The 13,170-nt window shown below is 38.7% G+C and overlaps 1 protein-coding gene across 3 annotated transcripts; it reads left to right on the top strand.

Moving 5' to 3' along the window:
- Positions 1-2,521: 2,521 nt before the first annotated feature.
- On the top strand, positions 2,522-12,504 carry LOC108671772 (alanine racemase). 3 transcript variants are annotated; one of them, XM_018159342.2, is made up of 7 exons: positions 2,522-4,700; positions 5,853-6,011; positions 6,871-6,980; positions 8,083-8,294; positions 8,834-8,937; positions 9,733-9,963; positions 10,714-12,504. In XM_018159342.2, exons 1-7 carry the CDS (start codon positions 4,496-4,498, stop codon positions 10,968-10,970), a joined length of 1,278 nt encoding a protein of 425 aa, XP_018014831.1. In that variant the 5' UTR covers positions 2,522-4,495; the 3' UTR covers positions 10,971-12,504. The 3 variants fall into 3 exon arrangements, with proteins under 3 accessions (XP_018014831.1, XP_018014832.1, XP_018014833.1); XM_018159343.2 differs by lacking the exon at positions 2,522-4,700 and adding an exon at positions 4,711-4,948; XM_018159344.2 differs by lacking the exon at positions 2,522-4,700 and adding an exon at positions 4,712-4,954.
- The last annotated feature ends 666 nt before the right edge of the window (positions 12,505-13,170 follow it).

Here is a 13,170-nt window from a genome sequence, read left to right as displayed (position 1 = left end):
TATAACGTGTTTCTCTCAAGTTTTTTATTTGCGTGTATTATTGTGTGGTGAACGTGAACATATTATGCAAATACAGGAATATATACACATGGTTCGCTCCTGTATTATGCAAATACGGGAATATATAGACATGGTTCGCTTTTCGTGTATGTGGCTATCATTAGTGCATGTTCTGTGAATCACAATCTCATGTCACTGTAGAATAACCCTTCGTTTCTTACAATAATTTCGTATCTATCCAATTTACTTGCCAGCGTTTTAAGTTAACAAACTCTGAAATAATTTCTGTTATATAGGTAATACTTTTCTCACGGTATGAATTGTATTTTCAAACCATTGTTGAATTACTAAAGTCACTTTGTTTCTTAAGGTCAATTTATTCCTGGAAAATTTCATGTGTCGCGCAGACACTTAGACTTGTTAGCACCCAAATATGACTGGCCTGAAGAATATATTCACGAGATTTTGCAGATTTTTATCTTAAATCATCAGCTAATTACTCACAGTAATGTTGAACTCCCTGTTTCTTTCAAGCCTATTGTTGTGGCAATAAGCCTAGCCAGTGCAAATAAAACTGCATCAGTTCTGGACCTATAATACTAATTTTGTTCGGTTTCCTTTATAGCAACAAACAATATAAGTGCATATGTCTGTATATATCCATTTATAGTGTAATAATATGCAGCTGTGTAAAGCACCGTCTCTGTGTTTTGTGTGCAATATAGAACCTAATAAATACTTGTATAACTGTTGAAAGTGTGGTTTATGTATGAACTGAATAGGGTGATGTGTGTCTGAATGTTCTCGTGTACTGAATCATTTTATATCGCACATTAGCTGTATTTTGTGTATGACACTTAGGTTACATTAATGCCATTATACTATACTTCTGTCAGAGATGCTGAAACTACACAAGACTTTCTGACATGGTAATAAACATTTTCCTGATCTGGATATTACAATTATTATCCCCTATTTCATCTTTGAGCCCGTGGTCTTCCGCCTCTTGGTTATGAAAAAGTTTGTAATATTAATAGAAGTGTATATAAATATTGAATAGGCAAAATTAGGCCTATTGTCGATTTTAGAAATCATTGTTTATATTCTATGTTGATGAACAACATAGGAAGAAATTGGAGTTAGTTCGTCACCAACAATGTGTTATATTCTTTGTTGGTGAGACACAATGTGTTCATCACCAAACACTTTCAGGCGATCAAATTAATAATAATGACAATATTTAGGTATTTGCTTCCTTACGAGTTACTACATACGAAGAAATATGCTTTAATAGGGTAATAAATCAATAAAAATTAAGGTTGTAATTTTGTTTAGATTTCAGTATTGCCAAGAATCAGCGAGTTAAATTCTATTTACATCAAAAGTTACTGATTTCTAATGAATTTAACCGAAAATATAGGTAGGAGTCCTATCTAAATCCGTATTTATTAAGACTTTTGAATTTTGCTTTGCTTAACCACCCATCCTCCTAGCCAATTTTGACCAGAAATTGGCACACCTGATCGACACTTCTCCGAACTCGCCTGTGAACTCAAACGCAAAACCTAACTATATATAAACGCTCAAACGAACAACTCATAAGTCATTCAAAAATCAAAACTAAACGGATCTGCTTGAAATATGGAATATAAGTAGGTATTATCAATGCGCTGAGGCAGGAACAATTACAGATTTTTACATCACTTCGTTTCCAATTAAAACGGAAAATGCAGTTTTTAGCAACCGAACCACTCACAAGTCCTTCAAAACTGAACAGATCTGCTTGAAATTTGGAATATAAGTAGGGGTTACCAATGAGCCGCGGCAGAAACAATTCCAGATATTTATTTTCGTTTCCAATTAAAACGAAAAAATGAAGTTTTTGTCAACCGAACCACTCATAAGTCCTTCAAAACTGAACGGATCTGCTTGAAATTTGGATTATAAGTAGGGGTAGTCAATGAGCCGCGGTAGAAACAATTCCAGTAATTTACATTACTTCGTTTCTAATTAAAACGAAAAAAATGCATTTTTTTCAGCCGAACCACTCATAAGTCCTTTAAAATTGAAAACGAAGTGGTACTCTGCTGAACTGAAGCCACTGGGCAACCCTGCCACATTATGAAGTTTTTGCTTCAATCTGGAAATGTCTGTGCTTCAATAATGATCCCAAGAGTGGATAAAAATCTGAAGTGGGTTAGCTTAAACAATAGTGTCATGATAATTTAGGTGCCATCATTTTTTTAATGATTATTTCAGAGAAGTACATAAGGAATTTTAGTACAACCATGGCAAACACAGAAATGACTATAGATGACTATCAAATCCTGTCTAAAATATTCTAAGAATGGAATAATACTTACCTAACACACGCTCGCATTTATTTTTTTACAGTAAACTCATATTTCTCGGGTCCACGAACACGTTCATCGAGCGTTTGCCTGAAAGTCACAATTTGAAATACCGCTTCTTCATTTCACTGTTTTGTTTTCTGTTTGGCAGTAGGTGGCATTACGTGGTTTGGAGAGGTTGTGTGTGAAGCAGTGCAGCATAGTCTCGTACGAGTGAAGTGCTTCATGCTGTTTCTTTGACCGAGACTAATTTTGTCTCCATTTTTATTCTTCATTAAATTTCTAGGCATTTCGTTTATTTTTATGATTCGATGGATTGTATTTATCGAATGAAAAAAAGCACCAAAACTAATGACGTCAAAGCACATGTTTCTTTCGACGCGTGGAGTTTCCCCGCTTGTTGCAGCTACTTTTTTTCGAACCACTTGAGGATTCTCGGCAAAATGTCCCCTAAAAAATAATTAATTCTGTTTTAGGAAGAAATTGACTGTTGAAAACCTTTCTGCGGTTTTTTGTAGTTTGTAACTGACAGATAGGTTGCTTATTTTCAAAAGTTATTTGTCGCCTGTGCCAATAAGCGGTACATTTAATAGTGCGGTAGTCATCGTGTGCACGGCTACTTTAATAGTGAGGTGGTCGTGTTTAATAGTGATGTAGTCGTCAACGGCATTCAAGGTTATACACCGCAATTTTCATCTGATATTTGGAATATTTCTGCTAATCAAAGCTTTTCTGCTGACGCTAAAAATTTAACTGGAGGAGTGAGGACTGGTCGTCTCTGCCCTGAATTGTACATTGTCAATGTCATATCAGTCACCAATTGTGTAACACGAGGAAGGATATATCCAAAGAAAGAACTCTTTGTTTTGCCAGTACATCCGCCCCTGCTCTTCTCCTGATAAGAGTTATTGTGTTCTCACCTGTGCTCCGCACGCCCCATTTACACTGAAGACGGGATCGAATCGATTGCGAGCCTGCGCAGTTTAGTTAAACTAAGCCATGTGTTTTGTAACTAGTGCTATGGCAATGTATTCATAGATGTGCATTTGAGTACAGCAATTATTAGGAGACAAATTTTAAGATAACCTTTGCTTTACTAACGAATACATTGGTCATGGATGCCTAAAGTCCTAAACTACATGGAGCTTACCTGGCGATATTAGGCAAGCAATGTTCCTTGAATGAACTGAAGTGTGCCACCCAATGCCATGTAAAAACGAAATAGGTAATTAAAATGACGCTATTGGCGCAGTACACACCAACGTCGCTAGTAGCGTCGAATATGTTATTTTATATCTGGCAAATACGTATTGATAATATATCTACTGTATTAAGCAATCTCCGAAGTATTAAACCTCGTTGGGACCTCCTTTATTCATGTCGATATCAGTTCGATGCTTGCGACTTGAACTAAACTCATGGGGTGTTCAGTCTGTGATGTTCAAGAAGTTTTAGCATGAAATTTACGCAATCTTCATTTAATTTTGATAGTTTCTTTGTTTAGTTTATTATTTGTTTTTGTGTCGCTTATAGGGGAAATCTAAGTCTAAACGGGATTTAGCTGTTGACAGCCATGCATCGAACTATGCTGTTAAATTCCTAAATCTTAATCAAGAAAGTTCGTTCATGTTATTCCATTTTTGTAATTTTAACCATGTGCAGCACCGAAGTTGCAAGACGATCAAATCTCTTTTTTGTCATTCATCAAATTCTTTCGCTTGTTGGTCTTAGATGTGCGTAGTACGTCGGATGAAGTAATATTGAAGTTCATTTTAGTTTTCAAACGTTAAAAGAAGCAAATATTAATGCGTCACATAATGTGTGTCTATCATTGAATGCCATTTGCCTACTTCACGTGCATATTATTTCGAACATCGTATTTTCTCGAAGTTTGATTATTTTTCACTTTAAGTTTATAATTGGCGTTAGATTTCTTATACATCGCAGTGTCAGGCATTCGACATTTTGGAGATCCCAAGATTTTAACCTTATCTTAACGTGAGTGAATATAACTACTTCAGACGAGACCCGTAGAACATTAGACGATATATCTAATTTCATACTTTTTATAATACTCGTATTAATATATAATTACATAGTACCCTAATTTAGTACTCTCACGATAAATTTCATCATATTTCGTTATGAAAACATTGCCGGAGGAGAAAATGTTTCCATTAGCCTCCAGTTTTCCTTGCCCAACACCTCCTCTGGCTGCGCCCTACGAAGACCCCACGCTGCTGGACGCAGTGTTCAGAAGCGCGGGGCGGCGTACGGTTATCGTCGTCAGCCTCGACGCTGTGAAGCATAACATTGCAGCACTCAAGGCACTCGTGTCACCGACTACTGGTTAGGATTTAGATACTTTTCTATTTAATAACCAATAACGCCGTTATTGCAGAATGGTGCGTGACTAATAATGTCGTTACTAAGTAGTCTAACTGTATTAAACACTTTAGACAAGCACTCGAATACACGGAAATTTGTTCATTCACCGAAAACAACACCTGCATCCTACATGAGAATACTCAGTTTAATAGTATGCGAGTTCATTCACGAAAAGAACTGATGATTATCAATGGAAGCTGAGCTCACTGGTAAGTATACGATATCACCGCATCATTTATAGTAACATCCCCAAATTGCATAGTGCCAAACGAGAGAATTTTAGAAACTGTTCATTTTTAATTCTCTCATCTACCGTTGTTGAAAAATTTATTCGATCGTTATGTACAGTACATATGAACGATAATGCTGGGATCCATAGTACTCTACTAGTCTACTCAAGCTACACAAAAATGAAGTCTGAGAAAGTCTTTGCTTTGCTACTATGCTAACTTACACCATATATACCGTGAATATACCACCATATATAACCTCCAAGTACCACCATATACGTATAACCTCCATGTGCCACCATATATAACCTCCATGTGCCACCATATATAACCTCCATGTACCACCATATACGTATAACCTCCATGTGCCACCATATATAACCTCCATATGCCACCATATATAACCTCCATGTACCACCATATATAACCTCCATGTACCACCAGATATAACCTCCATGTACCACCATATATAACCTCCATGTACCATCAGATATAACCTCCATGTACCACCAGATATAACCTCCATGTACCACCTGTCAGCATAACACGGCCAAGTGTCGTGCTCGAGACACGGGCTGATGCGTTCAGTTGGTCGGCCACGATATTATTCGATCAAATTGCAATTTGATATTCGTGTCATAGTCGAAGGTCGTGCGCAATTATTAGTCGCTCTTATAGGGATATTAGTGAATAATTCTTATGGTGAGGGATAGTAGATACACGAGTAGTGACTTTGATAACAACTATGATGGTGGAATCAGAATTTTTAAAACTTACGCTGAAGTGAACTATGTGGTAAGTCTAAGTGAGATATGGCGCGTATGTATGATAATGATAGTCGCAACTGTAATGATGGAATAAGAATTTGGTAAAACGTGCGCAGAAGTGATGGCGGTGGTGAAGGGAGGTGCGTACGGCAGTGGGGTGATGGGGGTGGTGGGTGCCGTACTCGAGGCGGGAGCCACGGAGCTCGCGGTCGCCACCGTCAGCGAGGGCGTCTTCCTCCGCACGCAGGGCGTCGCTGTGCCCATTGCAGTTCTGGGTAACGGGCCACATCATGTATATATTCATATTGTTATATTTCTCTGTATAAAGTCTGATGCAATATTGTAACTATGTCTCTATCTGATGTCTCTCCGATGTAACTATTATACATGGATAATTTTCTTTATCTGATCTCATTTTGATGTGATATTATTATACATCTCTCCCTGATGCTTCCGAGTAACGTGTCAGGCGATATATTATTATACATATTTCTCTCTGATGCAACACTATTATCTTTTTCTGTCTGGTATTTCTTTGACACAAGAATATTATATAAATCTTGTTCTCTGATGTCAAATCACCTATGCGGTAATTAACTCTCTGAGTTAGATCTCCTCTCATGCGCACAGTCTCGTGTTGATACTTGCTCCATATTTGGCAGACATAAATACAAATATTCAAGTCCTTTATGAAAAATAAGAAGATTATTTCCAGTAGATTTCCAGTGCGAGGAGGTGATAAAATCAAAATGTAGTCGTATAGTTTATGAGCTAAAATCAAATGCTATTCAGGTCCGGACGATATTTCAATTGTTCATATTTCAAATATTCAATTGTTCATATTCAAAATATTTCAGGTCCGGCGTATATTTTCAATTGTTCTGCTAATTCCACAGAATCGTTTTCGAAAATTGGAGAAATTATGATATCCATTGCTTTCCTCCGTATTCAGCGCCTCATGGCGAACTATCTTCGCTATTCATAATAGTGTAACTCTACAGCATTTGAATAAGACCTGATTTCCGTGTGCCAATGACCCATCGCTTATGTTCTATTTTAAAACTTTTTTATTATTGGTTTGTAAGCTAATTTTTCTTGTGCTTTTCACTATGAAAATTAGCTTTCCCGTTGCAGGCAACCTGAACCCAGAGGAGCTGCCTGACGTGCTCACCTACAGACTGCATCCTACCGTGGGGTGGGCGCGCGCGTTTCAGCAGTCAGAGCCCATCTCTCTCAAGTATCACGTATGCACCGAGATATGAACTGTAGAACTTGTTCAGTAATTATTAAGGTGCAAATTAGAGCGTCATCCTTTCTTTCTGCAGTAATCCTGGAAGTTCCTCGAACTCTCAGCTGCTTTATAACACCCTGAAGAAGCTCAGTGATGAGGGAAACGTGTCGCCTGATTTTTATTTATTTATTAGACAGCTGGAGGAACTAAAATCTAACGAAGTTTTGAATAAAATGGAATTCTTTCTAATTAGACTGGTTCTAATGAATGGCTCTGCCCTAAATATAAGAAATTATATTACATATACCGGGCCCGCGCTATGCTCTGCAGAGCGTCTTCAACAGCTGTCAACAAATTATCAAGTATCCACGTCTGCAAATTAGAGTACGTGTCGTCTCGAAGATTTTCCTGTGTACGTGAGAAATTAATTGTAGAAGGCTCTGGTAACTTGAGCGAAAAAATTTATGGAGCGAAAACTGGAGCATTTGTTCAATAATTGTTGGCATGGCTTATGCATTTTTCAATGAATAAATTAGTTTTTTCGTGAATAACTACAACCTATCTAATAGTGATTTATTTTCTTGGTGACGCCGAATCCAGGTCCCCATGTATTTTTATGTTTGGGTCGATTTGAAAATTTCATGACGTTCTCTTTCGAATTTAATATAAGAAATGGTCGTGGACGTCTCGATATTTGGCCACCTGACGAATTATTCATGCTAACGTTGCAAATAACGTAAACTTGAAAAAAATATCATCAAAGTTGTATATTTTGTATATTTTCTTGAAGTTTTGACAAACTTTTAGCGTAGATTTTACGGAAAATATTCTATATTTCTAACACAATTTGTATGTATTAAGGGCCGCTAGTGAAATGAAATTTAGCTTACAGATGATGAAAACAGTCATTTAATTCAATGGATAATCTTGATATGCATTGTCGCGCTTCTCAAGGTTATTGCCGCAACTGTTGCATATGACTCGTAGGTTACACTGTCAAGTTCTTTGACTTGGGCCTTATTATACGTTGTTGCGGTTATACTTGAAGTATTTCACAGTTGAGTTTTCTTGAAACTCTGCTTGGAAATTATTTTTAAATTTGCTAAACCGAACAGGACGGGAGCCCTTTGGAAGTTCACGTCGAGATTGACACAGGAATGTCTCGCTTTGGAGTTCAGCCCCAAGACTTGGCCGAGCTCATGACAACTCTTGACCAGCGAGGAATCAAAGTTCGGTCACTTTACACACACTTCCAATCTGCTATCACTGAGCGCGACCTCAACAAGCGACAATATGACAGCTTCATAGAAGCCACCAAGGCTTTCCCGTGAGTGACCACTTCTTTTGGGGCAGTGACTGTCAAAAACATTAAACTGTCAATATTTCTATCAATAAGCTATCTAATACTATATACTGAACTTAATCTCATAACCCGTCGCGCTGAAATTCTTCTCCTAACCGTTCGGGCAGAATTTTTTTATTACCCGCCATGGTGAACTTTTCTTCATCACTCTTCATGGTGAATTTCTTTAATTAATCAACCGTCATGGTGAACTTTTTTTTATCACCCGTACTGGTGAACGTCATTTCATAACCCGTCCTGGTGAACTCCATTTCATAACCCGTCATGGTGAACTTTATTTCGTAACCCGTCATGGTGAACTACATTTCATAACCCGTCATGGTGAACTTCATTTCATAACCCGTCATGGTGAACTTCATTTCATAACCCGTCATGGTGAACTTCATTTCATAACCCGTCATGGTGAACTTCACTTCATAACCCGTCATGGTAAACTTCATTTCGTAACCCGTCATGGTCAACTTCATTTCATAACCCGTTAAGGCGAAGTCTATTCCTTGCAGCGGAATACGACGTCACGCTGCGGCCACGACGGGCTGCGTGCAGGGTCTGGGGGGCGAGTTAGACTTCATCAGACCAGGCGGGGCCGTCACTGGGCTGTGTTCAGGTAGTTTTCTTCATAGGAAATGGTTGAGGCTGACGGTAATTTGGTAAATTCAGCATCTTCATAAGGGAACAACGTGATTACCATGCTAATTTATGATATAAAAGGTTAAGATATTCCAATACGTAGATATTTGTATGGTATAGAATGTTTACCGTGACTTTAGATATTAAATTTCAACGAAATCCCTAAGCCATACCTCGATCGCTATCACCAGGAATATATTAGTCGAATTACAGTACCGTTAGTCACTTTGTAACTCGTGGTTTATTTGGCTTGGGTGGAAAAATTTACCCGTCATATTTTTGGCTGGCATTCAACATAAAAATTGTGTAATAATAATTTCCCAGTTGAACATTCTGAACATATGTTATAATTAAATTGATAATTCAGTTGTCACAAGCCGATTCTTCTTCTCCGGAATTACGTATGTACGTGATCCGACCAGTAATTTTAATTAAATTAGATTGATATTTTTAGGTTGTCAAAAGGCTAAACTCCAATAATAATAATAATAACAATATTAATAGCGGTTCTAGCGTTTATTAGGCCTTAGGTCTGTCGCCGATTCTTAACATCGCAGAACATTCAAAGCATTTTACGGTCTCGAACTCGCAACTCACTGCTACAATTCTGCTGTGCTTAACCGCCCGGCCTCCTTGCCGATTCTGACCAGAAACTGGCGCACAGAGCTGGGATCGAACCCGCACCTCTCTGCTCCAATCTTGGTACTCTGAACTGTAACCACTGGGCCACCCTGCCCTAGTAATGAATGTTATGTTTGCGATCAAATTACAGGCTCCTCTGAAGCGGATGTCAAGGCATTTGCCGAGTTGGGTTTCCAGCCAAGCTTCTCGTTAGTGGCGCGCCCTTCGTTCTACAAGCTGCTGGAGCCCTGCAGGGGCGTGGGCTACGACAGCACTTACACCTCGAGCTCGCACGAGTGGATCGCTAACTTCAACACAGGATGGTCCGATGGACTCGCCAGGAAGCTCAGCAACTGCGGTCACGTCTTGAGAATTAAAACAGGCAAGTCGATACATTCTGGTTTGTCCTCAGATGATGATTTTTTTGAGACTAACAATGTAAAATATTGTCAGCCATTTCTGTAGCAAGCCTGCAATAATATTTTTTGAGATAAATAGATGTAAAATAGTTTCGAGAATTCCTGTTAGATTAAAAATTTCCTGTATAGATTAAAAATTGTTAGATTAAAAATTTCCTGTATAGATTAAAAATTGACTTTGAGCACAACTATGCATGCAGTCTACGAAGTAGCTGCGAAGACAAGGGCTGAATCTGTTCTTAACCGAACACGTTGATAACTTAGCTGGGCAGGGTGGCCCAGTGGTTACAGTTCAGAGTACCAAGATTGGCGCAGGGAGGCGCGGGTTCGATCCCAGCTCTGTGCGCCAGTTTCTGGTCAGAATCGGCGAGGAGGCCGGGCGGTTAAGCACAGCAGAATTGTAGCAGTGAGTTGCGAGTTCGAGACCGCAAAATGCTGTGAATGTTCTGTGATGTTGAGAATCGGCGACAGGCCTACGGCCTAATAAACGCTGAAACCGCTATTATTATTATGATACTTTAGTGCTTGTAGACAAATGGAATGAGACGGTAGATTCAATAGTAGTTTAGATGGAAAAAGTATTTAGATCACTCTATTACTTGAATCTCTTAATTCGCCAAAAATTTAAAAGCAATGAAGATAGTAAAAAATTCATCATTTCTTTGTAAGAGAAAACGTTTGGGAAAAAAGTGTACAGCGTGCTACACCTCCAGGAGAGCTATGCCCCATCGTGGGTCGGGTTTCTATGGACTCAATGACGGTGCGTGTGCCAGAGGAGCCTGGCGCTGAGGAGACGTTCGTGATCATCACGCCGGACTTCCACCCGCTCACCTCTGCTGTAGGGGTCGCGCGCTCCCTCGGGGCCGCCGTCTACGAGGTGCCTGGCAACTGGGGGAGCAGGCTGCCTAGAGTTACGGTCGAGGGCGGTAAAGTTAAACAAGTTTACCGCAGTCTCGAGTATACCAACTAAAAAAGTTTACCGCAGTTCCAAGTGCACTAACTGAATAATTTTCCCCTTACTCACTATTGAAGCAACTAATAAAAAGTTTATCACAGCCGCGAGGGCACCAGCCAGTCTCGAGTAAGCAAGCCAATTAACGAGATGTGTCGTGCTGTACGTTTCCGTGTACCGTATTATGATACTGTACAAGTTAATGAAAATATTTTGGTCGCGGGTTCGGCAGAAAAAGCGCGCCAAGTACAATGAATTGATTTTTCGACTAACGCGAGATGTATTTTCATACACTGAATTTTAGAAAACTAAATTATTTTTCTTCGATATGAGGATGAATCTTTTATATCGTAGCAAGTAGAAGTTTGTCTGGAACAAGCTAAAATACTATGTACATAGATTTTTAAAACGTAGAAAATATTGAACGGGACCTGAATATATTATATATTACTCAGTAGCCCTACAGCAGCAGCGCTCGTGTAGCGCTGCTTACGATAAGGGAAGGCTTCTTCAGCCGTCAAAATGTGCTCACTTTTTTACCCTAACTCATAAGATTCCACTTCATGACAATTTTTTTAAATTAATTTTCAATTGATGTACGAGTGACGGGTCCACAAATTAATGCTGACAATTTTTCTTGCGTTGTCCTTTTTGTTGCTTCTTGCTACATCGTCGTCGTATACTGTTGCCACGTTTTATTTCTCGTCTTGTTGAAGTTCCGCTGGAATTGTTATACTGCACGCGTCATCTTTCTTGAAACGTCAATTTTATGCTTCAGTTTTAAGCGAATATCGACAGGCTTTGGAAAGAACGCCATAAAAGCTGCACGCTTGTGAACTCTTCCTGCAGCGAAACAACTTTCGATACTTCATTCAAAGTTTTATATTTTTTGATGGCTATCAATTTTATTTGTCCAACTCGGGGAACTTTCTGCGGCTCTTCAAGCACAGAAAGCCTTGATTAACGCAGGTATTATAACGTACAATCACTTACACTAGAAGTTACGAAAAATAGCTCTCTGATTTTGGTCAGTATGGCTATATTATAATATATTTGTTACCTAGACCTATTACCTTGTGGAGTTTGTTAAGAAATAAATATTTTATCGTAGAATACAAAATGCTTGGTGAAAATATTGATTAAAACCCATGAATGATAGCTGTATTGATTTAGAATTATGTAGAATACAAATACAACACTTAATACTTAGGAACAATCTATGTAGCCATCCGTCATTTCAATCTACAGCCTTGATATTTGCACATTGGGTGCGCATGTACTGACAATTCTATAAGCTATTAAGTGGCAACTCAAATGCGCGTCGCAAACAAGAAAAAAAAATTAGGAAATATTTGAACGCACAAGTTTCGTTTTTTGATGCTGATGTACGCATGGTACTGCCCGTAGAGCTTAGGGTGGAAATATAATTCATTCATTGAGAAATGATGGGGCTTGTAGGTAGAAGCGCTCGTTCCTTATTTTAAAAACAAGAACTTAGAATTAGAAAAAAAGACTGCCGCCTTAAAAATAAATCTTACCCTTAAACGAAGTTTTATTCGCCGCTAAAAAAGACTAAATAACAATTCGACCATCAATGTTCAGCGGAACCGATTTGCCAATGCAGTAGCATTTGAAAAAAAAATTGCTTCCAGATTCGATAACGGAATTGAAAATAGTGCAAAATTACTAATCAAAAGCAATCATGCGCCGTGAGTAATCTCTATCCTAAGATGAAAATTGGCGACTCGTGCTTAATTCACACAGCCCATTCATAAATTGAGCTCATGTGTTTATTATCAAACGTGTATTACAAGCATAACAGATAAGTTCGCTCCGTAGTTAAACGTGTAAAAAGACGAGATTCAGCGGTCAATAGTACTTCCGTCCTATTGGCTGCAGAACGAATGATTTTGTAGTTTAGTTACATGGTCACATGTTTGACTAGCACTTCAGGTAGTAGCTATCAAATCAAAAATACATCGTCACTCGTAGAAGCCGGGTCTCAAAAGACCGAGGTCGCTTACACGGGACGTCGGCCGCCCGTACGAGAGAGACAGAGAAGGGATATGTAAGGAATACTACTTACATAATAACTTTATATACGGTACCCTACCTACATAATAACATAATGTAAGGAATCCTACTTACATAATAACTTAATGTAAGGAATCCTACCTACATAATAACTTAACCCCACAACTGAGACCCCGCGAGCTCA

The sequence above is a fragment of the Hyalella azteca genome, unplaced genomic scaffold (assembly GCF_000764305.2).
Source record: "Hyalella azteca isolate HAZT.00-mixed unplaced genomic scaffold, Hazt_2.0.2 contig17278, whole genome shotgun sequence".
NCBI classification, from domain to species: Eukaryota; Metazoa; Arthropoda; class Malacostraca; order Amphipoda; family Hyalellidae; genus Hyalella; species Hyalella azteca.
This window is presented reverse-complemented; position numbering and strand designations above follow the sequence as displayed.